Source organism: Peromyscus californicus, unplaced genomic scaffold (assembly GCF_007827085.1).
Source record: "Peromyscus californicus insignis strain IS unplaced genomic scaffold, ASM782708v3 Scaffold_17__1_contigs__length_78620276, whole genome shotgun sequence".
Taxonomy (NCBI): Eukaryota; Metazoa; Chordata; class Mammalia; order Rodentia; family Cricetidae; genus Peromyscus; species Peromyscus californicus.
This window is the reverse complement of record NW_026294469.1, coordinates 56,911,012-56,938,953: the sequence shown is the minus strand read 5'-3', so window position 1 is coordinate 56,938,953 and position 27,942 is coordinate 56,911,012. Positions and strand designations below refer to the sequence as shown.

At 42.1% G+C, this 27,942-nt stretch overlaps 2 protein-coding genes across 14 annotated transcripts in view; one reads left to right on the top strand and one right to left on the bottom strand.

Moving 5' to 3' along the window:
• The window catches only part of Fam210a (family with sequence similarity 210 member A), a 39,030-nt gene extending 30,221 nt beyond the window's left edge, over positions 1-8,809 (top strand). For both annotated transcript variants that reach the window (XM_052742426.1, XM_052742425.1), the window contains one exon: positions 32-8,809. In XM_052742426.1, the coding sequence (XP_052598386.1) occupies positions 32-265 (234 nt within the window). In that variant the 3' untranslated portion in view covers positions 266-8,809. The remainder of the gene's footprint in view (positions 1-31) is intronic.
• The window catches only part of Ldlrad4 (low density lipoprotein receptor class A domain containing 4), a 367,454-nt gene continuing 347,203 nt past the window's right edge, over positions 7,692-27,942 (bottom strand). For 10 of the 12 annotated variants that reach the window (XM_052742415.1, XM_052742414.1, XM_052742413.1 and 7 more), the window contains 2 exons: positions 26,721-26,774; positions 7,692-15,122 (listed from right to left, as the gene is read on the bottom strand). In XM_052742415.1, coding sequence (XP_052598375.1) covers positions 14,592-15,122; positions 26,721-26,774 — 585 coding nt within the window. In that variant the 3' untranslated portion in view covers positions 7,692-14,591. The remainder of the gene's footprint in view (positions 15,123-26,720; positions 26,775-27,942) is intronic. The other 2 variants (XM_052742419.1, XM_052742422.1) reach the window with 1 other exon arrangement.

Sequence of the window (27,942 nt, the reverse complement as noted above, 5' to 3'; positions counted from 1 at the left end):
TCTGCCTGTTTGCTTTTTTTCTTCCCTTAAGATTGCGACACCCGCCCGCTACACTGTGACCTTGGGAGGAACATCCTTTACTGTGAAGTATTTGCGAAGTCATGGCTACATGTCAACCCCACCACCTGTCAAGGAGTATTTGCAGGACAGAATGGAAGAGACTAAGGAGCTCATCACAGAGAAAATGGAGGAGACAAAGGACAGACTCACTGAAAAATTACAAGAAACCAAAGAAAAAGTTTCTTTTAAGAAAAAAGTGGAATAAGGGTGCCTTATGTAAGATGTTAGAGAAAACCCCACTCTTTAACCCTCTGGAGACTGGGCAAAGAAAGCGTTCTGAATTTTTTTTTCTTCTTTGGTTACTTACTTGCCTAAATGTATCAGTCCTCTGAGGGTTAAAGAACAGAAATAGTTTTTTGGTTTTGTTTTTAAGTTAAATAACATTGGGGGGGAAAAAAATCAATGTTTTTCAAAATGAAATGAACCCAGTATACGAATTGTATATGAGTTGCAGCAATAAGCAGTAGTTAGTGTCCAAGAAGTCAGAGTTCTTTTTCCATATCCTCAGAATCAAATTTGCTTCATGTTCTCTGATGCCTGCAGTGTGTGTGCTGGGCAGTCCACACCCAGAGTCAAAGGCAGTAAGTGCCCAGTTCTGTGGGAATGAACATCGACCGTTCAGACTCTGGGTAAGAGACCAGAGAAGGTACCTACCAGTTAACGGGTAGGTCTTATTTCAAGAAGGCTATCTAAATCCAGTCTTATGTTTATAAGATATATTGGTTATGTGATGAAATGAACCCTTGTAAAATTGTTTTTAACTGGAGCTTGTCAAAATCACATTTTTAAAGCAAATTCTTTTTCAAACTTGACTGTGCATGGTGGTTGGACACTTGGAATGTCAGACTTTCTTGTAATTCACTTCTGTCTTCTCCAGCTAATCTTTGGAGGAGAGTAAAAGTTTTTTATAAACTTTATTATTGACATCACATACATGAGCAACTCAAGTCCACTCTTCTTAACTACATCAAGTTTTGAAAGACCACTGCTGATTTTGGAAGGAGCAAGTCTGTGTAACTGCCTATGCTCGAGAATGGAGGCTCATGGTGGGCGCGATGCAGAGAATGGAGAACAGGTGGGCAGTGCACCCTTGTGGTTCATCTCAGATCTCTCCTACTACTTAAAACCCTTGTGGGATTTTTGGTCCTTATATCCCTGGTCAAAACAAAAGAGGCCTGTCTGTCATGGTCTCATTAGAATTGTGGTTAGTGTTTCTCATATTGGAAGGGAAAATTCCTGCTTAAATATTCTGCTGACTGTGTATAGCTTGTAATGAATCGGTGGCTGTCAGGCAAGTCCCGTGCCTGTAGAACGTCTCTCTCTTGGTGTGGGAGTGCCTATGTCTCATTTTGCACTCTCAGCTTTCCTTCAGGTCTAACCCTTGGGGTGACACTGGAGCAAGTAATGGCCTTTGTAGGGGGCATTGGTTTTGATTTGCCATCAGAATGTCAGAGATCTTGCCACATAGCTATCCCATCAGTCCCTGCTTCCTGACAGGAGGTACATCGAATGCTTCATTTGGCCAGATTTAGAGAATGAGGGGATAATGTCACATTTGAGATACCCAGTCACTGTATGGAAGCACTGTGAGAATGCTGTGGTTGGAAGCATTAGAGAGGGGGATTTGTCATGGGCCTCTGTTCTTTTGTTCGTTGGCAGGTGATTAATCTGAGGCAGAGTTCAGTGCACTGCTACAAATTGATGGCACACTTTCAAGTATAAACAGGACAACACACTTTAGCATGCTTTTAAACAGTAAAATACTAAATGCTGATGTAGTGATATTTCCCCCCTTTTAAACAACCAAGAATGCCATGCTAAAATGTGGTAATAGAATTCTTTCTCCTAAAACCTTGTACCTGTCCTGGTGCGTAGGGCATATATATCATCTAGTGGAGGTTAATCTGAGACTCTCAGGACATTTCTAATAATCATGAGACTGCAACTTTCTTGTCCTGTGTAGATATCTTCTGCCTAGTCCATTGGAGTCTTATCACCATTCAGTTTTATGTCTGGGTTGTGTCTCCCAATTATAGCAAATGAGGAGCTGCTTGTATGTGCTTTTAAATCCAATGAAAAGGTTTCTAAAGATTGAGAAGTTACGTTATTACTATTTGGCATCAGAGATGTCATACAAATGCTGTTGCCGATATTATCCTTAAATCTAACCACAAACAACTTATAGGGGAGCCTGCAGTGTGTTGATAGCAGACAACAGTAACATGTCACCTTAAATTATCACATTGTATAATAGAGATTTTGTATATGCTGAATTGCATTTTATTTACAGCAAATCTTGCATTTCTCTTAGCTGCAAGGGAAACCGGAAGCTCCATGTCTGGTATGCACATTTATCCTTTTGAAAGATATGTTAATGTCATGAATGAAGCTGTGACTGAGATTTATTTATTTTTTTAATGGACAGAAAACATTTGCCTAGCACATGAACAAGTTCAAATGAAAATGGATTAGGTAAGAGGCTTGGTTTGTTAAAGAATAAGAGTAAAACCAGCCTTTCAAAATATCACATCATTGAGAGCCTTTTGTGCAAAATGGGGTGCTGTTTGGATTTCACCGAAGGGAAGAGATGTATGTATATTAGGATTAGCTTTCTCCCCATAGTGAAATAATAAAACAAAGACTTCAAATATTCCCGAGTTTTCCATTATAAATCTGCCTCCATCTTCTGAGTTCTTTATGCTCGGGGTGAGCTGGAGCTGGGCAGTTGTCTTGTTTCTGGGGTCTTAGACCACAGTTCTGGGAATCTTGAGCATCTTTATAGTGTGGGCAGAAGAGGTGTTTGAAGAAAATGAAGCTGTATTTTAGACACAGTGAGCTTCTTTAATGTCTTTTGCACTGGGTTCAAGTCTTTAGGATTTCATAACTGCTTCAAATGTAAATGGAACTATTGTAGATGGTACTAGTGAGGATGGGCAGAAGGTGAATTTAGCAAGTGAGGCAGGGGAAAATGAGTTCATCTTTCTGAGTTCTTTTTGAAATAGAGATTTTTGCAGTATACACACATATTTTTTAATTATTAAAGGGCTCCTAAAATGAGGTTGTTGTAGAATTAGAGGAATAATTTTCTTGGTAGCTACAGTTCATGTTCTAAAATATTGTTTCAGATTTCCAAAACTTGAGTCTCCATAAGACCTAAAATAAAGTAAATTTAAATGTTCCAAAGTTTTTTCTGCCCTATTTAAGTGCCCTTCTGGCATGCCACTTACTTGTTGGCATTAAGAGCTCACGATTTCATTGACTTTAGCAAGGACATGATGTCAGAATCATCCAGTCATTGACCCCTTGCCTGATTAGCGCATGAGCATGTGTTGAGGGATATGTGGGTCCCTGATTTGGAAATTTGCAGAACGGGTGTGAGGAAGGCAGTAAGGAGGGTGTCCCTCCTCATTCTTCAAGTAGTAACTGTGCTTGCTCTCCACTGGCCCACGTGTGTGTTATTTGCCAGTTTTGTATTAAGTGGAGTTTCCATGAGCAAAGGAAGGAAGGAGAGAAAGAAAGAAAAGAGAAGGAAGTTATATATCCAAAGGACAGCAGAGTCTGGACCTCATCTTCCCTGATGATTGGAATGGTCTAAGGACCACTCCTTTCCCAGAATTTCTCTTTTGCCGTGAACTTTGGCATGGCCTTCTTAGAGAACTTTCTCTTGTACTCTGAGCTTCTCACAGTTACATGCTAAGTTAGGCTCACTGGATTTATTTTCCTTCTGAGATTTTTTTTTCCTTTGTGATTTCTATGTCCTTTGTTCATCCTAACTAGTCAAAACAAGTTTGTGATTGTCGTACATCTCCAGGATTGAGCTTTGAAAATTAAGGTGTATTCTTCCCTATACATCACTGATAGTCACTAGCAGTAATCACAGATCCTAATCATCCTGTGGCAGTTATTTGATTATTTTGATAAGAGTGATCCTCATAGTAGGAAGAATGCATCCTGAGTTCAGAACCCTTGAGGGCAGAGCGGGATATGGTTTGTTCTGAGGTGGTGAGAAATCTGACTCTCTGCCACAGTATGCTTCCTGCGTCTTGATTTTCCTGAAAAGATTAGCTGGAAACTTTCCTTCTGTCCACCTTCCATTGTCAGCCTTTTCTGTCTTGAATTTTGACTAATTTAAGTGTTAGCAGAAAATCACTGATATGAGCAGGACCCCGTGTGCAGGGAATGTGCTCAGTGCAAGTGTGCCCTGCAGGTCAGTGTGCACAGCAGCACAGTGTTCTTACAGGGACCTGAAGCTTGCAGGAGCCGTTGGCTGGACCCACCATCTTCTAGAGCAACAGCATTGAAACCCAACTTCATCCTGTTTGTTTCAGCAAGATGAAATTGCCCCTGTTGTAACCCATCCATGCACATAGTAAAAGGCACTTTCTGCCATATTTTAACAATTCCATAAAGATGCTACACAAAATAACGGCAATTCTCTATCTTCCTTTTCCAGTTAACTCTCAATGTTAACTCTCAATCCTGGATTGATTTTAGGAAGGGCAACAGTGTGTTTATGTGAACATGGTTTCAGCTGTTGCCTTGTTTGCACCTCTGAGTGCTAGATTGGAGATTCTGTAACAGCGTATTTTTACTTATTTAAATTCATACTTTAGGATTCTTACTGTGGTATCCAAGTTGTTGCTTTATTTCTCATACAATGGGTGCTGGGTGTCCTTACCTGCTTAGTATTTGGCCACGGCAGTGTAGTTATAGGGCTCTGGTCCCCGGAACCCCAGGCAACATGTACGTTCTGTTTCCTTGATGAAGCAGAGGCAGGTTATGGGAGACAGACAGCTTGTGTATTCTGTACTTCTTTTGACCAGTGACAAACAGGTGTACATTGCCCCAAAGTAAAAAATACTGTCAAGTATGTCCACAAAACCTAATGCAGTTTTTGTTGAGCAAGCTGGACCATTCATTAGTTGCACTCCTCGTTTTGTTTTTTAGATCAGCTTTTACCTTTGTTTTTACCCCCGTTAATTCAAATCCAAGGCTTAAAGAACTGTAGAAAATAACAGTGATGAATCATGTTAGGACATTGAAGGCATGTTTTGGTTAAAGAAAAAAACACAAAGACCTGTGTCTGAAGTTCAGCCAGTCATAACTCCTGTGGTCCCTTTCCCTTTGTGGCAGGTACTTAGGTATGCCAGGCCACGCTCCTGGACTAAAGGAAAATAAAAATCAAGCCAGTTCATTACATTTGCCGGTAACACATAGCCTGGCTCTTCTGCTGATACCATTCATTTTTGACTTTTAACCTGGTAACTTAACGTCCTTTTGACTGTACTCTGTTCATCATCTTCTTAGAGTGATCTCAAAGGGAGACACTTGAACTAGTCTGTGACTTTCCTCTAGCTTGGTTTCCCCCTTAGTTTGGGATAGGCTGGGGAAGCTAAAGGTCCAGTCTTATTCTGTCCTCTGTCACCACCTAGTGAAGTTGGCCTTAGTAAAGCATTCAGGTTGCAATTTTCACACAACTAAATCCATACTTGAAACTCTACGTTTCTCTTCCAGTCATACAATACCTTTTGCCTTTTCCTAATTACCGCATTGAAATCAATGAAGGAAAACTTCAATCAAGTCTAGATTTTATGCATTAAGTATAAATAGTAACATTAACTATTACATACATCAGGGACCACTTTGCCTCAAGAAATTCTCCGACTGTCTCCTTGGTTCAAAACGAGTTCACCTTTTCCTTCCTGCCCATGTACAGTACTAGGCAGTGGTCATGTTGTCTGAACCTGTGTCGGCGCCACACTTGAAGACAGCTGAGACTAATATTTCCATTTAATTGCTGCCATGCTAGAAGACCTGAAGCCCTCGAAACTGCTATTTATGGAAAACGTTAGTGCAGAGAAGTTTATGATAGCCTTAGGAAATACTAGGTTTTACCAAATAGAGTGCTTGCCCTCGCTGAGTCCCAAGAAAAGGAAATTTAAAGCCTATGATTCATTTGTTAAGAGGACAGATTTCCTATGAAGTATTTTCAGTACCACAAGATGAAAACAAAACTCCAGGCACTTCCACACAACTGTGTGCAACAAAGCATGTGTGTTTTTCGCTGCCTTGGCAGATGCGTGCCTTGTATGCAGGGAACAGCCTCCACAGGACCTGCACCTAGAAGACTCATACCTTCAAGTTGGACAGCAAGAGCAATGGGACCTCATTGGTGAGCAGCTGCCGCCACCTCATGAGGACACTGAGGGTGTGTAGGCTACTGTCTCTGCCTTAGGTAGTCCCTTGTCTTTCTCTCTGCCTGGCTGAAACAATTGCACGTGCTTTATAGATGGGAATTTGGAACTACCTCCAGCCAGGGACATTAGTTACCTGAGGTGAGCCCTTGAACCATCTAAAGTCTGCTGGGCCCAAGGTCTGAACTGCTCTTTGTAGTATGTAGGAAATGTTTACAAGACCAAGTCACCTCGAAACCCCACACCAAAAATGCTGTGGCAAACAGTGTGTCCCAACTTACCTCAGGGTAGCATGAGATGCTTAGAATGTGGGAACCAAGTTGGGCTGGTGGCCTCTGGAAGAATGAGGTGGCTTGGTTGTGCTGGGGCTTCAGACATACTTGCTGTTCATTCATGTGATTGTTTCTATACTCACAAAAGGTCGGTAACAGAAGAAATGCTAAGTGAGAACACTGTTTCACAGGTTAAATTATACAAGCCGCTGACTGTAAACTGCAGTGTTGAAGGTTTTTAAGGGAATTCTTCACTTGAAAGGCCTTTGGGGTATGTGGTTTTAGTCATCACTGTTGGAGTCACATTATTAGAACCAGCTTTTGCTCTTAAATTTCTTTTTTTGGAAGTGAGTACAGCAGAGCAAATCACATTTGCATTATTGAAGCAAAAGTTAAAGTCTTGACAGAAATACAGTGTTTAAAATGAATTTCCAAATACAAAGGCTTTTTTGGAGCTGCTATTTCCAGTGTGTGTTTTAATTGGAATCTATGTAAGCCAAACAGATCAAAACAGTATAGTGAGGGAACTCTAACTTGTTTTAAGTAGCAAGTTTCTTATAAACTGTTAATGCAAGTGTTACCACAGAGAAGCAGAATTGGTGTTTTCACTCAAAGGCCGAGGGTGAGCTGCTGTCTGTAAGGTCTTTGTTTTCTGCATCAGAGCCTGCTCGGTCCTCAGCCAGGGGACCTGGGCAGAAGATAGTCAGTCCCACGAGGCACTCTTCCATTGTGAACTGGAGTGCCAGCCTCATGCTCTTAAAGGGCTCAGCCGTCCTGCTGTGTCAAAACCGTTGCTCAGCAGTGCCTCCTGCTTCCCTGAAGCAGTAGCTCTGACAGCCTGGGTTGGACTCTTTGAGAGGAACTCAGATCTGCTCGTACTCGGTGATCAGGACCAGGCAGAGGGAAGAGGGGGCCTGGCACATGTCATCCTTTCTTTGCTCACACTGGTGTTAGGTTGGGCAGATCTGGGGACAGTCTCTAATGAGCTGCTGAACTGCGAAGTTCTCTGAGAGCACAGTGTGGTCTGCTGGGGCCTAAGGATGAGAGTCCCTTTATTGCTTAAGTTTTATAATCCCCTCATCAAAATATAACCTCACTCTGCATTGAAGATGAACAGTAGGACTAGAATTTGGGCCCACACAATTATTCCAGTAAGATCTTGAAATTGTTTCCATTTGTTTATTAGAAAGTTACAGAAATGGAAAAATAAATCTTTTTACTATCATGCTAAATTCACTTATTCTCATTGTTTGGTAGGTTTGCGGGCTTTATGCATACATGTGTCATCTAGAATCCATACACTTAGAGCACAGATAAAATACTCTCCTCTCAGTGTAGGTCATAGACCATCTTCTGAAGGCCTCCACTGTCAGGGGATCTTCAACATTTAGTATCAGGCCTGCTGAGCTTGCTGTGTGACAGCCATCCAAACCCGTGAGGTCAGATGTTCTCAGGACCAGTTCTGAACACCCCAGGTTAGAACTCAGAATTGAGAAGTCTGTGCTGTGCTCTGTCTAGGTTTACAGGACACTAGGAAATCCTTTTTAAAAGTCAGCAACCAGACTGTGAGATAGGGACTGCAGGCGTTCACTGCCAAGCTTGACAGTTGAACTTGCCATCCCTTGGTGGATGGAGAGAACTGACTCAGCAAGTTGTCCTCACCACACACCAGCTGTGGCACATGTACACATATGCTGTGCGTGCACACACATGCAGATATTTTCCTTGAGTCAGGAACTAGAGGATGATCAGCACTATCCTTTGGCCTGGGGTGTAGCCCAAGGAAGAACTCTTTCCTGGGTCCCATCTCCAACTCACAAAAAAGAAAGTATATTTCTGAGACTGATCATACATCAGTTTTCTGTTATTTGTACGTCGTAGCTGAAAGGTGAACAAACACAACCCCAGGGGACAGATATTTATCACTGATTATTTTTAATGACTTTGTGCTATGATTTGACCATGGCATCAAGAACAAGCAGAAAACCTGATTTCATAACTAACAAACAGCACTTGTGCAACATCTGTCATCAAAAGTATTGCAATCACAGACCTGAGTCCTAAACTGCATCGTCACCCGGGCAACAGACGCAGGTGGATAACAGTTGTGAATCATTCCCGAACCTGACCAGGAATATGTTAAAGAATAAGCATGTGGTTGTTTAAACACAAAAGGACTTTGACTTCTAATTATAATAGCTCACAAAGATCGGAAGATGCAAATACAGCTGTACTTTTTTTAGTAGATTGCTTTATAATAAAAAATAAATGAGCTAAATGCTGTGGATAGTGTTGTATATATTTTAAAACAACTTTAAACTCAACAAGGATATTAGTTGAAATTGTGATTTTTTTTTTTTTTTTTTTTTTGAAAGGCAAGCACATCAGAAAGAACCAGCATCATTGAAAGGGATGCTCAGCCAGGGCCGGATCTGCAGAAAGGAGTCTGGTTGATGGCACATCTTACTACTGAGTCCAGAACATTCTGATGCTCAGTAAAGTGCCTATTTTCTGACAGTAATTGACCTCAGGTCTTGACCCCCAGGGATCCTGAGGGTGTGCCCTGCAGTAGACAGACAGTAACTTGGACTTGGGTGAGACTTAGGAGGTACCCACTGTCATTTTTGCCCAGCTCTTGCAGGGAGGTGTTAAAGAGGACTGAATTGGCATTAAGAGTTGCACATTAAGAATAATTAGTAATAGCTTGGAGCATTGTTTTTACCTGATTGGGGGATAATTCTATTTCTGACTTTCAAAGTCAGAGCACATACCACAGAACAAATAAAAAGCCAGGAATTACTCAGATATCATCTGGTGGCATACTGGATTAGATTGGATGGCAGCATTCCATGGATCGCACTAAGTGTCCATGGTGGTTTTAATGGACACCAAGGCTTCTTTGCTTGAGGGGCAGAGGGCGGGAGAGGACAAAGGAAGAAACTTAAAAATACCAAAGCCACAATTGGACACTAAAGACTAAACAGGAGCTGGAAGAGAGAAGTGTGACTTTACATACAGCCTAACATGTAACCTAACTGATGGTAAAACCTAATTGCTTTAGGGGTCAGGACTACCCCAGAACACAATAGGAATGGACTTAGGAGTCTGTACTCGGCTGATTGGCCATTCTCTAATGACAACCCCAAACATTTTCCCTACCCTAATCTTTCCCAATGGATCTGTTTTCTGAGGCACTCTCCCTACAAATTCCAGACAGTTCATTGGCTCCATAGCTTCCATTTATAAGACAAGGCACAGAGAACATGGAACACAAATGGTCACAAGTGCCCTCTGAGACTGAATAGCCTCTGCTGCGGGTTACTCATTTGCCTGATGTCATGCGTGTCTTCAAAGGTTTGCACATCCCACCAAGGCCTGACAATTGATACTACAGCAAGAGAGAAGGCCTGCGTACAGAGCAAGCTGAAAAGCAGCCTCCTCCCCCACCCCGCCTAAAATATAACTAAACTGGGCTAACTAGTTCTAAAGGGATTAAAATAAAAACATCTTAGGGATTGCTAAAGTGTTTCCGAGCAAAGGTGCAACTCAGTTCCTATGTATGTGCTGGTCATAAACTGCTGCCTGCTTGTTCAGACTTCATTCCATGGTGTTAATATATTTAATAGGAAAATAAACTACATAGACTTTATCTGTATGTAATCATTTGCAAGTTTCCTTACAAAAGATGGAGTACGTAGGCATTCATAAGTTCTATGCCGTTTCTGGTAAAACTGGTGTCTATACAGTATATTACAGTATTAATTTCTTATTCTACCCATTGGGTAGAGTATGTGCATATGTTCAACGTATATACAGCACCTTACAAATGAAAGCAAACAGTTGAAGAAGCACCATTTCAAGTGAGGCACGAAGAAGGTGAGCAGTGCACGCTGGGGCTGGGGTCCTGCATCTGACGTCAGAACACAAGGCACCTCCGCTTCTTAGGGATGGGCTTGTGTGTGCGCAACCGCATCATCTGTCTAGGCTAGCCTTGTCATGTTACGCTATCCAGCAAACCTAGGGACAAAGATGGGCTATAGGGAGAAGTCCCTTGCTCAGCAAGCTGGCCCTGTGCTCCGACATCAACCTGTGCTACATCCAGCTGGCAGAGCCAGCTATCACATGACATCTTTATTCCTAAAACCTATGGACTGTGGCAGACTGAGAATGCTATTGTGATTTGTCCACATCTCCAAGGACTGTGAACAGCTCCTGACAGCCACACAACAGGGTTTGTTGGAATCAGTACAGTCTAAGGAAGCCATGAAACTGCTTGGCATTTTAGGGTGCAAGCAAGTCTGGATGGGTGACTGACATGAGAGAAAAGCAAAAAGGTAACAGCAAGTATCCTTCCCAGTTACTCCCCTCAACCCGACTGCTGAGATTTTTAGGGGGTATAGAGCTGCCATTCTAAGTAGCAAAACTCTGGAAACACATCCACAGTATGCACATTGTGTCTCCATTGCCTAATTCATGGAGTCCAGGAATAGCCATGATCTACAACAGTGTTGGCAAAACACAACGGAGGCCACATGGGCTACCTCAATAATACAGCTTGAGGGCATCTTAAAAGGACTACCCCAGGAGTCATTCTAAAAAAGAACAGTTGAGTAAGATGGAAAACCTACACCTGTGAGAAAGGCAGGTATATGAATAGATTCTTCTAGATCAAAGCAGCTTTCTAGAAGTACTTCCTTTTGGTCCCAGTAAAATAAAGATGAAGATCAAATGGAGCTACTTAGAATTTAAAATATATATTTTTTAAATACACACACACACACACACACACACACACACACACACACATATATACTTTTTGTACCCAAGTCTCATGTTTGTGTGAAGAAGCATCCATCCCATTTGGCTCCTTGGCTCTTGAATTTGAGCTAAAAATTACTAAGGAAAAATTTAATTCTCACAATATACTTGTAAGTTTTAGTCACTGCCATGTCATGATTTCTCATGGGTTAGGTCTGTGTCTGTGGTGAAGTCATGGGGCATGCTTTTTCAGTAAACAATTGAATGAGTAGTTGGTTTCACAATCTCGTATTAAATATTGCTTTAGTGTTTGCTTATGGAGTTTCTGAAAAAGCAAATGCAGGCCAAAAGACTGAATTCCAGTAGATGGATTTGTAGGCCTTATGTTTCATATTCTTGGAAATCCAATGAGACAACAGTTAAGTCAGAGTGGCCTGCCCAGGACTGCGCCTTCTAACAATGCAAATCTTTACTGCAGTGCCCCATGGGAATAATCTATCATTATAACCTATTGTCAGTTGCCTGAACTCACTGCTTTCTAAACTGAACCCTCGGGGTCTAAGCACCCAGCTTTTTGAAAGACAACAGCCCCTGCTGTGTAAGCCCGTCTTCACAGCTGCTACTTAGCACCTTAGAGCCAGGAGACAGCATGGCATGGACTGTCGGCTAGAAGGCTACTCCTATCTAAATCTCCTCCTCCCTGTGCTGAGAGAAATGGCCCAATTCATTTTTATGACCTTGGCTTTGGCTTTTAAACTAATTCCTTAAAGAGACCCAGCCTCAAAGACTTCAAAGTCACAGTTGATGATGGTGATGTGCGTGTGCGTGTGCGTGTGCGTGTGCGTGTGTGTGTGTGTGTGAGAGAGAGAGAGAGAGAGAGAGAGAGAGAGAGAACACTAAAAAGGCAGTCCCCTAGGGTACCCAATGTTTTGCCAATACTGTTGGCATCTACAAAATGTCCATATAAGCTCCGAAGGAATTTACCAATCTCTGATCTTAGCTCTTTCTCACAGCTGACAGAAAAGTAAGACTAAAGTAAGGACTGAGAAACCATTTGGAGTGGAAACTAAAGGGTGAGATCACCAGCTTCACCAAAACTACAGTTCTGATTTGGAACGACAGAGCCATAGCCTCACCTTCCCTGGCAGTCATCCATGACAAGTCCCCTACTGGTGAGACCCCAGGGAGGACACATACCTCCTTCCTCTGCCATTGTATCTCAGAGCCCCATTCAAGCAGTCTGAAAGCATAGGTCACCAGGAGGCAGAAACTTTTCAGGAAGCCTCAAGGCAATGGGAAAGGTCATCTTTGGCCCAGTTAACCTGTAGCCTGAGAGGCCACTGACTATCACCAGACAAGACAGAAAAGCAACTCCAGAGTCCCAGAGACCCTCACATGTACATCCTTCCAAGCAGTGTTGAAGCATGGGCTGATAGCTGTTCCCTATCCGTCCTCACTCCTTTTGACTGAGTATTCCTGTGGATGCTACTGTGTGAAATGGATAAATCCCATGGAGATGTCAAGTCTCAAACCAAGCCAGTGGCCTGCCTACTGAGACAAGCAGAAATGGGAAGCCTGGGGTCAGACACGACTCGGGGCTTCAAACAATCTCTAGTTCTCAGGTAAGAGAATACTAACTTCACATACCTCCGGAAACAGTAACGCACACATGCACACAAGCACTCACGCACACCGATTTGGTGTCAAACTGCCGCTGACTCCCCATTCCTGTTCATTCTGTTACGTGCAGAGGCCAGACCGCCAGGAAGCGGCCCTGCCTCTGCACATGAGCCCACCATGGTGCAGTTACAGAGCCAGCTCTTACATCTGCAGAAGAAAGTCACTGGGGCTTTTTATTGTACGTAAGAATGTTTAGAAAGAGTAGAAATAGTCAACTGACTTCAAAAACTGAGAAGCCATTGTCCAGCTGCGACTTTGCCATGCCTTGTCCTGAGTCGTACCCTCCCCCACCACCTCTGTGTTCCAGCTGACCACAGTTCAAAGACGAACTAGACAGAAGTGAGTCCGTGGCATGAATATGGGTAGGTCTGCCCCAGATTCCTCTACCGTGCAACACTGGTGATACGTAATGGCTTACTGTGCCAAATGTGTCCCTCTGTCAAGCCCAGGGGGATAGTAAGTATAAGGAACCATCATCAGGACGGCACTTAGAAAACCAAGTGGGCTTTGGGAGCAACTGCTGGTGCCAGGTGCTGAACAGAATATCCTTGCAGGACTCAACAGAGCTGCCTAGGATGGGAGAGGCCACGGGACTCACTGTGCTACACAGTTCAGCAGTACACAAAATAACCACCTTGCATTTTAAACAATTTATTGCATAAAATAAGGTATGTATCTGAATATATTTCATGCTACAGTGAAAAAAAAAGTCTAAATTGCTCTGACGCTGCTGGGAACAAGGCTAGCTCTGCATGACACTTGATACACACAATGCAGGTGTTTCTTTTCACCAACCTCTCCAAATAACTCTAGTAGTGCACTGCGTCTGGCTGCAACTTCTTGCAACACACCACTTCTTAAATGTATGTAACTTGGTAAACGCCAGGGCACATCCCCAAATACCTTTCATGTATGACTATGTGGACTCTCAAGGGTGTTCCTGGGGCGTAATAGCCATCCATAGGTGACAACATACAGAACTTCACACAACACAGTTCCCTCATCCGTATTTTAAACATCAAGATAGTGCAACTCTTAAAGCATACCATCACAACACAAATTAGTTCCTCTCGCTCCTCCATCTGCTTCATACCTTGGCACACAAAACAGGAGTTTTGACTCATACTTTTAAAACAAAATAAAAGTTTCACACCTTTGGAGAAAAAGCAAACTGGCTGATTCTTCCCCATGATAATATATAATAATTCTTCCTTCTTTATTCAGTTAATTATAAAAACGGGCCATTCTGGCCTCCTTTATCGGCAGTCTCCTTTTGGAATTAAATATGTCAAAAATACCTCTGTGGGTCTTACTTTCATGAAGTCTTCAAAGCATCCTCGGTTTGCTCTGCACGCCCTTTGCCAAGCTCACACCATCTCTAACCCTGACTCCACCCCTGCCCCCAGATGAACACTGTTTGTGGTCAAACCGGATGGAAGTTCGTATTGTTCCAGTCTTGTTTGCATGCAATTCCCAGGACAGGAATCAGAAACGAAGACCGTGTTTGCACATTTGGTTTTACTCAGCTGTACGACGTAAAGCTGGACAACACTGTGGCAGAGGGGCCGGTGGCCTCGCTCTCCCTGCCGAGGTTTCTCTCTCCTTGCAAAGTGCACCCTGAAGGGAATCAGACCAGGTTCCCAGGCTTCCTGTCTTTGCCCTTGATGGGTACTATTGTGCCCTCTGAGTTGTTCGGCTGAAACTGTGGTCTGCTGCCCCTGTGTGCGTTGCTATGCTGGTGGTGGGAGAATGAGGTACCTGGGTAGTGACCCATCACCTCGCTGTAGGTCGGGGGCGGCCCCTCCATCCTTCCGTTACTGCTACAAGTAGCTGCACTGATGCCCGAGTGGCTGCTTGGTGGGCATGGTCCCCCGTTGTACATAGAAATGTCTATTAAGTCACTGTCAAACACGGTTCGGTTGGGCGGGGCCCTCACGGACTCTCGGTTGAGTTCCATCTGTTGCTCTGGGTCCCGGAGCTGGAGGGTGCAGGGTCCCTGGTAAGGAGGCGGCTCTTCCCCGTCTGACAGGGAGATGGTGGGAGGCAAGTCAATCTCGTGCTGTACGTAGGGGTAGGTGGGCTGGAAGCGACTGAACGGATCCCGCTGGATGAAGGATGGGGTGGTAAACCTATCCCTGCCCCGTGGGGCACACATGATCTGGAAGGAAAAGAGAAGAGGCCTGAGGACACTCTCAGTACAACAGTAACCAACCGTGAGACAGGTTCAGAGGAGCTCAAGCTTGTTCTGTGTTCACACCAGTTTTCACACCATCTCTCACACCATTTCCCATGCAAAACAGGAAAGAACTTGTCCGGAATCGGGGTGTGTGTGTGTGTGTGTGTGTGTTTTGCTTTGTTTTTAAAGGAGGGGGTGGGGTTAAACCTAATGAGTATTAGTATGTCTGGGGAGGCTAAACTTCAGTGGGGGAACCGGAGCTAACTGAAGACTTGGATGTAATAAGAGTTATCTGGGCAGGCCACAAGGATTCAAATGGGACCTCTTGGAGTAGAGAGAGCAGGGGACAAGGGATAGGGCAAGGAGCATGAGGCGGTGGTGCGGTTCTCTGGGAACCAGGTCACGGGTAATCTCATCCAAGCCTCGGTGGCTTTACTCATAAAATAGACAAGCCTCTTACTTTTCTTGGGACGGGACAGCTCTGGAACCCATGGTTAAGCAAAGTAGCAGGGGTCCCTGAGGTTACTTCTGTAAATAAATAAATCAGAAAAGCAACTTTCTTTTGGATTTCTAGACTTTTACAGTTATTGTAGTAAACATTGACTACAGTTATTTTTAGTTATTAATGTGAAAAAATTTACATTTCAAAGTAAATATGATTGTAGATTTTTTTCCCCAAAACTAACTCAAAGCATATATTTCTTTAAAACCCCTCTCTTGGGGTCTTCTCGGTAAAATGGTAGAGAACAGGCTGCCTCTGTGTGAGCTGGTGAAAAAGAAAGTCAGCATAAGGGGAAATAGGCATTATTGAAAGGACAGAAAACACTTCAGAAATCCACAAGGATGGAGGGAAGGAGGGAGGGGTTAAAAACAACACAGAGAAGTGGGCTAAACAGGGCCTCGGCCACTCAGTTCCCTGGCTGCCCGAGGAGAGAAGTAGAAATTATTTTCAAAAGGTGAGCAGGAGAAAGACTGGCAGGCCTACCCTCAGGACGACCCCTCCGCCCTCCAGTCACAGGTCTTGATGAGCCAGCGACTCCTTAAGTGGTCAGATCATCAGCAGAGAAAAAGCCGTTCTGTCACCCTTTATGACACAGAGGGCAGCTCTGGGCACCGCACCGAGATAGGATCTATTGTTAAAAAGTGAGCTAGCCAAGGAACAGCTGCAGGTCAGTGACCCTCGGTTTGGCCCGACACAGGCCCTGGATGAGGGAAGACAGAGAAGCAGCTGTGGACTGCAGGATGGATAGATACTGACAGGCCGAAGGGGAGGGGGTGGCAACGTGAGCTTTGGCTCATGCTAGGAAGTACATAGCAAGAGATCATCTCTCCCTGGGTGGCCTGAGACATATCTTGGATTGAGAACAACCTTGGAATTTAATAGTTCTGAACACGAGGCCAGTCAATGGCTAAAATTCTGGAGCCACCTATCTGCCTTTCGCTGCTAGAAAGTCGGAGAACTCTGAAGTTCCGGGTGTGCAGTTGACCGTACAAGCGGCAGCCCTCCAGCAGGGTGAGGAGTAGGAGATTTCGAGCGTGGAAAGATAGGTCCCCCATCTGCGCCAACCTCAGTACTGTTCCCCGCTTTCCTCACTTTCAAAGCACTTGGGGGACAGCCCCCAGCTAAAACATCAGCCACCCCAGGATTATGACCAGGGAGTCTCGGGAGGGCGGTACAACCTGCCCAGCCCAGCACTGCAGAGCCAAGTATAGTCACCAGAGACTCCCGGCCAGTAAAGGAAAACTGCCAAGATACCGGCTCTGTCGAACACCATACACTCGTCCCGTAGAGACTCGGTAACGGGAGACACAAGTCCACAAGGGTGACAGCCCCCACCCCACCCCACCCCTGCATTTAACTGGCAGTCTCTAGTTCCCAAGGGCCCAGAAACATGATCCAACACCACATCTTTTTCCACCTTTGGGATTCCATTTATTAAGTCAAAAACTATACACTATATTTGTGTGTGTGAGGGGGTACGTGGCCCTCAACACATGTGTAAGAGTCAGAGAACGGCCTGTAGGAGTTTGTTCTCTCCTGGAACCATGTGCATTCTGGGAATCAGGCTTGACAGCAGACCCCTTTCCCCATTGTGCTGTCTCACTAACCCATGGTTCCTTTTTTATTACACACATAGCCGGGCTTTGTATTTTTAAAATGTACTGTATTTTTAAAATGTTTTATGTTTTCATTATTCCACCTTCATACACTCAACTATTTTTATTTTATGACAAAATAAATAAATATTTATTAATAACTGAACAGATATCTATCTTATGATAAAAGATGATTTTTATGCATCTTTCGGTTACTGAACAATATTTTCTCTTTCCTTTGGTGTTCTTTTATCTTTTTCTTTGTTCAAGTTTTGCTCTTCCTCCCTCTGTATTTAGTAGTGTTTTTACTTTATTTTTAATGTTGTTAGAGTTATTAAATTTACATTTTATATTTATGTGCGCATGCTCTCATTCACACGTGGCACACATGTGGAGATCAGAAGACAGTTTGCAGGAGTCTGCTCTGCCCTTCCACATGTGAGTTCTTGGGGTTAAACGCAGGTCGGCAGGGTGGGCGGCAAGCACCCTAACCCACTGAGCCATCTCGCCAGCCCTTAAACGCTCATGTTTTTTATTTTTTTCCACTCCCTTTGCATTTATCTAAATTTGTTTTGAACTTACACATTATTGAGAAATCCTTATTTTTCTCCCCCCCAATCTTTTGCCCTTTATTCCTTTCTTTCACAATATTTTTCTCAACTCTCACCTTTTATTTTATTTATTTCTACCCTCTGCCCATCTCCTTCATCCACTTCATTCACTTACCATCGACACACTAAGCAATTTGAAACCCATAACACAGCCTACCATAGTTTTGCTATTTTCAACTTCATGATCATATATATGTTTGATTTTTTTTCTTAGACAGAGTCTCTCTTCATAACTCTGGCTGTCCTGGAACTCATTTTGTAGACCAGACTGGCCTCAAACTCACAGAGATCTGCCTGCCTCTGCCTCCTAATGCTAGGATTAAAGGTGTGTGCGCCACCACCACGCCTAGCTTATATATGGTCTTCTTGGTGATATATTAGTGATCTGTCATTGATGTTGATGTTAAGTGTATTTCCATATCATGGATGGCATGTTGTCACTGCTGTTACAACAGTTTTATTTTTATTTTTATTTTATCTTTCTGCATAATGCTGGGGATTGAGCTCTCAAGAATAGGTTGCTTGGGCTGGAGAGATGGCTCAGAGGTTAAGAGCACTGGCTACTCTTCCAGAGGTCCTGAGTTCAATACCCAGCAACCACATGGTGGCTCACAACTATCTATAATGAGGTCTAGTGCCCTCTTCTGGCATGCAGGCAGAACACTATGTACATAATAAATAAAAAATGACTTATTTTAAAAAAAAAACTATAAAAGAATAATAGGTTGCTCGATAAGACCCCCATTATAAGGTTCCATTACAATGAAAGTGATATCCAAACCAACAGATATGCATACTGCAACAAAGAAACAAAAAACATGAAAAGGCAAGGCTGCATGACTCTACAGAAGATTATAATTCATCAACTGCTGAACTCAAGGATATGGAAATAGGTAAAATGCCAGATGAAGATTTCAAGTTTTTTTCTGGTAAGAGAGAATACAAACAAGAAGATAATTCATTCCAGAACCTAGAGAGGAAAGTCAGCAACAGATAGGAAAAAGTCAGTAAAGTGGACAAGAAAATAACAATATATATTTTAAAAAGGAGGAGGAAGAGGGAAAAAAAGGAAGGAAGGAAGAAAAAAGAAAGAAAGTCAACAACATAGAAGAAAACTTCAGCAAGGAAGCTGAGATTTGGGGAGGGAAAAAAACCCACAAGTGATGAAAGTGCAAAATCCAAGAAATCAAATAAAAAAGTGCAGTAGAAATCTTCACGAATAAACTCACCTACATCCAAAAAAAAAATATATATATATATATATATATATATATATATATATATATATATCAGGACAAGGTTTACAAAACACTACATTCAAACATAAATAAGAGAAAAATGGACAAGAATAACAATGAGTAAGAACTTTGGGACACAATCAAGAATTCCTTGCATAGAAAAAAAGCACTGAGATAAACACTAAAGGCATAGATTATTCAAAGAAACAGAAATTGTCCCAAATCTAGAGAAAGAGACAGTTTCAAACAGCACAGGCATTAAGAACTCAAAACAGACATGACCAGATAAGAACTCTGGGACATTTTATAGTCAAGACAGCAAATGCAAAGCAAAGAAACAATATTAAAAGCTATAAGGGAAAAAGACAAACTCACCTACAAAGACAGGAACATCAGACTAACATCAGACCTCTCCAAGCAACCCTACAAGCCAAGAGAGCATGGATGATATATTTCAATCCCTGAAAGTAAAGAATTGCTGGTTGGTATATCTTGAAGAGCTGTTTTAAGATTACCAGAGAAATAAATACATCTCAAGACAAACACAAACCAAAGCAGTTCTGATCTTTAAGACAAAACCACAGAGGAGATTTAAAAGGAATGTTATGTATAGAGGAGGAAGAAACCACAGGAAAGAATAAACTTCATTAGAGGAGCAGATAAACAAGAGAAAGCCAACAGTAACCAGTTAGACTAACAACTAACAAAAGTAGTAGTTAGGAATTAATAAAAATCTCCTAATAATAACCTTAAATATAAATGGTTTCAACTAACATATTAAAGAAATACAGAATGGATGATTAGATTACAAAAATATATACCCAAACTTCTCTTGTCTCTAAGAAACACACCTCAATAGTAAAGGCACACAAAGGCTGAGAATCAAAGAGCTGAAGTCAATTTGACATGCAAATAGAAACCAAAAGCTAGTACAGCTATTCTGATATATGGTAAAGCAGACTTCAAATCAAAATTAGAAGAGACAAACTCATTACACATTAATAAAAGGAACTATTAACCAAGAAGATATTACAAGTATAAATATATATCACCAGATATGAGGGCTCCTAATTTCATAAAACAAAAGTCATAAATGATGATACAATGTTGGATGATTTCAATACCCCACTCCATCCCTAGATAGGACATCTAAGCTGAATATTAACAAAGAAACCTCAGAGTTAAAGTACACCACAAGTCAAATAAACTTAACAGATAATACAGAATAGCCCATGCAACAATACAGAATACACACTATTCTTAGAAGTCCATGAAATCTTCTTTAAAGAGACCACATTGGAGGCTACAAATACTAGAGTTGAAATAATTTGTTTCTTATTAGATAATAGTGCAGTGAAAATAGAAAGCATTAGCAAAAAACAAAACAAAACAAAAACTACAAAACCCACACAAATACATGGAAATTCCTCTCCTCTTTCTCTCTCTTTCTTTTCTTCCCTCTCTCCCTCCTTCCCTCTTCCTATCTCTTCTTCCCTGCCTCTGCAGGCTGACCATCAAGTGTCAGGTTCACTACGCAGCCTTGCAATTCTGACTTTGCTCCCACTCCACCTCTGAGTGCTAAAATTACAGGTGTATACCACAACACCTGGATTATGCACTGTTGAGAATCAAACCCAGAGTTCTGTGCATGCTAGGCAAGCCCTCTACCAACTGAGCCACATCCCCAGCCCTAAATAACACACTCTGGGATAGTTTAAAAAATCAAGAAGATAATTTTAAAGCTCCTAAAATCATTTGGAAAATGAATACACAAGTTAACTTTTCCATCCAGGACACAAAGAGGCAGTTGTACACAGAAATGCCCTATCTATGAGTGCTTACATTAAAAAAATAAAAGAAACTCAAATGACCTAATGATGTACCTCCAAGTCCTTGAAAAATCAGAACAATGCAAACCCCAAAGCAATACAACAACAACAACAAAAAAACAATGAAATGGCAATGAAAAGGAAAAAAACACATAGAATCAGTAAAATAAAGAGTGGTTTAAAAATAATAACAATAAACAGGATGGACAAAACCTTGACTAAATTTACCGAAACAAAAATAAGACACAAAAAAAATTCAGGAGAGTAGGACAGATTACTACAGATTCCAATGAAATATTGAGAATCATTAAAAGTCATTTGAAAACTTATAATCTTGGAAAATTTAGGGACACATAGTTAAACTTATAGACACATAATATGATGTACCAAAATTAAGTCAAGAAGATAAAAGCAATTTAAACAGACATATAACAACCAATAAAATTGAAGCAATAACAAATGTCTCCTAACAAAGACAAGCCCAGGACCAGATGGACTTCCTATCAACTCCTACCAAACCTTCAAAGAAAAGCCAACATCAGTGCTCCTCAAACTTTTCCATAAAATAGAAAAGGAATGAACACTACCAAGCTTATCCTACAAAGGCAAGGAATGTCCTAATAGCAAGAGTGTATAACAACACAACAGAGAAAGAAAACTATTTCCTGATGAGCAGAGACGCAGGAATTCTCAATGAAATTCTGACAAACCAAATTCAAAGAACACATCAACAAGACCAAGTTGATTTCATGCCAGGGACACAAAGTTGGCATGAATGATGATCAGATCGACACAAATGCAAATCAGGACACAACAGATTTGAGGACAGAATTACATCATCAACCAACAGATGCAGAGAAGGCCTGTAACAAGGGCAATATCCCTTCATGGCAAAAACCCTGAAGAAACTAGAAGTGGAAGGAACATATACCAACAAAGTAAAAGCTAGGGAAGACCAACCTACGCCAACATTATACTAGTGGGAAAACATGAGAGTATTTCCTCTAAAATCTGGAATGAACCCAAGGTGTCCACTTTTTCAACTTGTGTTCACTATAGTGTCCTAAGTCTCAGCTAGAGCAGTGACAATGAGAGAATGAAGTAGAAGTGATACAAACAGGGAAGAAAGGGAAGTCAAGTTACTCTTGTTTGCAGACAACATGATCTTGTATATAAGAGACCATAAAAACTCCACACAGAAACCTTTAAGACTCGGCAAATACTTTCAGCAAAGTAGCAGGATACAAAATCCACATAAAAAAATGTTAGGTTCTATGCACAGCGATAATGAACATTCCCCAAAGAAATATGGGGGCGGGGATCTCATTCAGAACACCTTCAAAATAAAAATAAAACATGTGGGAATAACCAAGGAGATGGGGGACTTCTAAAATAAAGTATTGGTTGGTTGTTTGTGTTATGGGGTGTGTGTGTGTGTGTTTGAAAGGGTCTTACTATGTAGACCAGGCTGGCCTTAAGTTCAGAGATCTGCCTGCTTCTGCCTCCCAAGTGTTGCGATTAAAGGTGTGTGCCACTACATATACCTGTCTTAAAATGAAGTTTTTAAAGCAATGAAGAAAGAAACAGAAGACATTGGACAATAGGAAGCCCTTGCTTGCCCATGGACTACTAGACTTAATATTGTGAAAACGGCTACATTATTGAATTTGACAGTCGACAAACTCAGTACAATGTCCACAAAATCCCAGTGGCATTCTTCATAGACTAGCAGAAGCAATTCTAAAATTCATAAAATGGAAGCATAAAAGAACCAAGATAGGCAAAACAATCATTAGCAGAAAGAATAATGCTAGAAGTTTAATTCCAGATATCAAATGATATCACAGAGCCACATAACAAAACCAGCAATGTACTGGCACAAATACAAACATGTAGATCAATGGGATGGACTAGGGGACCTAGGATAAACTTAATGTCTACAGCCACCTAATTTTCTACAGAGGTGTAAAAAACACCCCTTGGAGAAAAAACATCCTCTTTAACACACAATGCTGGGAAAACTGGATTTCCGTATGTAGCAGAACAAGACAAAATCTCTGCCTCTGGTACTATACAATAGACAATTTAAAAATGGGTCAAAGACCTGAACTGTGAAACCGCTCATGGAAAACACAGGTAAGACACATGGAGATAGATGGTGGCATAAGCCAGGGCTTTCTAGAAGAATGCCATCGACACAGGAAATAATTCCTGAGATTGATGGGGGGGGGGCACGGAAATAACAACATAAAATTAAAAAGCTTCCACACAGCAGAGGAAACAGGTTCCAGAGTGAAGACTCAGACCACAGAATGGGGAAAATATTTTCCAGCTCCACATCAGACAGGGAATATCTAGACATTATAAAGAACTCGAAAAATTAAACACCAAGAAAGCCATTTAATCCATAAATGGATTATTGAATGGACACTTCTCAAAAGAGGAACTACAAATGGATGATAAATACTTGAGAAAGTGTTCAACCTCCTTCGCCACCAGGAAAATGCAAATTCAAATAGCACTGTAACATCTACCCTAGAAAGGGACCCCAGTCCCGCCACAACTCCACCCCTGTCACCTGAAGACCAGGTCCCTTGAACACCTCAGGTAGAGAACCCCCGACTCAATTCCTGATTTCACCCTTGTTGCCTGAGGAGCATGTGTCTGAGCACATCCCCTTGGTAAGGATCCCCCACTGCCTTGAGGATCTCAAGTCTCACTACCACAGCGACTCCAACCCTTTACCTAGGACCACCTGCAGAACTGAGTGAGCCTTCTACACATTTTTGGAAACCTGCTACAGTGAGAACATTCTAACTCTACGGAAGGTTAGCTCCCATGCTCAGAAGCAAGCCATAGCCCTGGCCTCAGGTGATCTGGGACCCCATTCATACAACACTACCTAGTGGCTCCAAGACTGAACTCAAACACCGTTCACCTGGTCCATAACCTGACAATTTGGGGTAATAGCAAACAGAAATCCAAATGTCTACTCAATAAAAGTAGGACAGGTATCCATACCTCCCCCCCCAAAAAAAAACAAAAACCACAAACAACAAAAACATCCCAAGAAAAACACGACCTAACTTTAGGTGCCTAGAGCCCATCGCAAAGCACAAATAACAGAAATAAACAAGAGAGTGTGTCTCCTTCAAAACCCAGTACTCCCATAGTTATGTTCCCTTGGAAAGGCAACTCCAAATTTTTCAATTTCAATGATTTCAAAATATTAACTACAAACATGTCCAAGACTGACTCAATGAGGATATGCATAAATGCCAGAATAAAGACCACAAAACACAAACAATCGACTGACACAAAGAAAAACTTCAAGATATGAAAATACAATTTAGTAAAGAGCATTTCTAAAGGCCCAACTGAAATCAAATGTGAAATGAAAAGTTCAATAAGCCAAGTAAGAAACTCCACGGAAAGCCTTGCCAACAGAGTGATCAAGTGGAAAAGAGAATATGAGTGCTTGAAGACACGGATAGCAGAGGTACCACCACCCAGATATCAAGGTATACTACAAAGCTACAGTAATGAAAACAGTATGGTGCCGACATAAAAACAGACATATTCATCAATGAGACAGACTGAAGGCCCAGATCAAGCCTGCACTCCCACAGCCACCCACCCAATTTTTGACAACGAGACTGTCCGTACACACTGTGGAAAAGACAGTGTCTTCAACAAATGGTGCTGATGAAACTGGACAACTACATGAAGGATGGAAGCAGACGCGTATTCATCCTGCACAAAACTCAACTCCAGATGGATCAAGGACCTCAGCCTAACGCTGGATACCCTGAAACTGCTAGTGAACAGAGTAGAAACTATGTTTCAAATTATAGTCACAGGAAAGAATTTTCTGGAAGGACCCCAGTAATGTAGACATTGAGACAACAACTGACGAATGAAACTAAAAACCTGCACAGCAAAGGGCACCACCATTGGAGAGGCAGCTTACAGAATGGGGAGAAACTATTTACCAGCTATACATCTGACAGTGTTGAAACACACAACCCAATGAAAACCGGGGCACGGAACTAAATACAGTTCTCAAAAGAAGAAAGGCAAACAGCTGAGAGGCGTGTTAAAAATGTTCAGCATCCTTAGCCATCGGGAAAATGCGAACTCCTTTGAGATTCCATCTTACCCACCTGGGAACCCTGAGAGCTACAAGAGCAAGTAAGTGGTTTGACAAGGTATGCCCACTGGCACAATAGTGGCCTGGATGTCATGGGGATAGCTGACTACTTTCTGATTGAACTTAAGGCCTGCTAGACAGGACTTGCGGACATGGTATGGAAGACACAGAACTACAAAATTCCCCAGCTACCCCTACTCTTACAAATATGTACCAAGTACGTTAAGTAAACACACCCAAGAAATACCTGCACATCCATATGTATTGCTATCTTATTTACAATATCTAGGGAATGGAACCACCTTGATATCAATCAACAGACAAATGGGTATAAAAAAAAAGTTGAACATACACACAATGGAGTTTTGTGAAGATATACAGGAAAATGAAATTGTGATATTTTCAGGAAAATGGATGGAACTGGGAATCATTGTTAGGTAAAATAAATCAAACTTAGAAATGCTGTTTTTTTTTTCTTATATGAAGAACCTAGTTTAAAATGGGGGAGGGCATAGAGGGAGAGGAGCTATGAAGCTATAAAGGGAACATGAGGGGGTAGAGAAATCTTAATGGACATGAGATAGAGAGTGTAAAATATATGTGATAAGAATACAGGAGGCTACTGGGGGAAGGATGGGAACCAGTCAGAGAGGAGAGGAACAGAAGGCAGTCGGGAGGTAACCAAAAGTGAACAAGCATGACACATGATGTACGGAAATGATATAACAAAGCCCATTACTTCGAATGCTAATGTAAAAGTTCACTATAGAAATAAATCTCCCTTTATCCCAATTACCTTCTGGAAGACAAGTGTTACAAGCATGTGTGTGCATTAAGAAAGTCTGGCCGGGCGGTGGTGGCGCACGCCTTTAATCCCAGCACTCGGGAGGCAGAGCCAGGCGGATCTCTGTGAGTTCGAGGCCAGCCTGGACTACCAAGTGAGTTCCAGGAAAGGCGCAAAGCTACACAGAGAAACCCTGTCTCGAAAAACCAAAAAAAAAAAAAAAAAAAAAAAAGAAAGTCTGACATGAATTCTGTGTAGGCCATGGAGTACTGGAGGCCAGACAGAAAGGGGGACCACCGTGACTTCTTTATTTTTCTACAGGTGCGTATTGAGAAGCTCTGAGAGAGCTCTGGTTTAGTTTGACTGCCAATACCTACATTGGGCTCCACAAATTTCATCGTTTCATGATCTTTGTACATATGTTTTGTTACTTTTACATTTATACAGAAATACTTTAAAAATTCAGATAACCAATGAGCATTATGGGACATGCCTTTAACCCCAGCTTGGGAGGCAGAAGCTGGTGGATCTCTGAGTCAAGACTGGCTTGATCCACATAGCAAGTTCCAGACCAACCAGGGCTACATGCTGAGACCCTGCCTCAAAATTTTTGTATTATTAAATTAGACATGGGAATAGAATCCATGCTTTTTGATATGTACAAACTATGCCTACACTTGCAAAGTCCAGTTGGTAGCTCTAAGATAATCTAATGATCAGCAATTTTAACCTATTCTCTGTATAGAGCTCTGACACATGATTCTAAGGGGGAATCCCTTCTTGCCCCTTTTAAGCAAACAATGACTTCAATCTAAAATTGATTTCAAATTCAAGACTGTGGCCATGGCTTCTCCCACAGCCTCCACCTTACCTCTGAAGCCCCTGGCCGCTGCACGGAGCTGTCAGAAGGCCACAGGGACCCTTCCTGGAGGTGGGGAGGAGAAAAGTGAGGAACAAGAGATAAGAAAATCATTTATCTCACAGAACAGCAGCAGTAGCCCCCAAAAAAACTTAAACCCAAGTGTTTGAAACAAGAATCACTTTTCTCTTAGGACAATGGCTGACTTGTCTAAAGCATGGGAGAGGAAAGAGCTGACCCCCTTGCATGCCTCACATCTAAGTGGAAGGTTTTGACCCAACAGAAAAACGAGAAAGCTTAGCTCTTAAGACATAATGAATTGGAAGTCAAGTACTGGTTCATATAACCATGCGCTTCAAATGACCATCGAACTATACTCAGTCGGTGTCAACACTTAAAGAGTACCTGGGCTAGAAAAAGGCCTGAAAGGCCTCCCCAAAAGAATGCATCACCACGGCCTTCCAGGACCAAGAGTGCCACCATCCTCCTCATCACCACAGCCTGAAGTCTATGGCTGCCACAGAGACACTACCCACGTGCAGGTCAGCTCTCAACGTTAATTACAATTTCCAAAGCCTGGATGACCTTCCGAAGCCTTCTGTTGAGTTTATCCTTCAGCCTGAATATTCACAGATATAATCTGATAACTAGGAGCTGTCTTTTCAAGAAATGTTTGGCAAGGACCAGCGAGTTAGCACAGCATTTTCTGTCAAGCCTCAAGGACCTGAGTCTGGTCCCTGGTGTCATAATGGTAGCAAAAGAGAGGTGACTCCTGAACGTTATTCTCTGACCTCCACACATGCAACAGGACACACAAATATGCATACATACATATAAACATACATACATAGATGAAAAAATTTTTCCTTTTGTTTTTCTAGACAGGGTTTCTCTGTGTAACATTCCTGGCTGTCCCAGAACTTGCTCTGTAAACCAGGCTGGCCTTGAACTCACAGAGCTCCACCTGCCTCTGTCTCCTGAGTGCTGAGATTAAAGACATGCACCTGCCTGGCTCATAAATGAAAAATTCAAAAACGGTCTGGCTAGACTATCAAGGTGACAGGCGAATAACTCCATGATTGGGCAGTCATTCCTCTGTACCATAAACTTGTTTACAAGCACTCCACAGTGATAGGCCTTTTGAGCTCAGATTATTGACTATTTCCAGGGGTCTTCTGGCCATTAGCATTGTTAGTAAGATCTTTTGAGGAAGAAGATACCTACACTTGTGAAC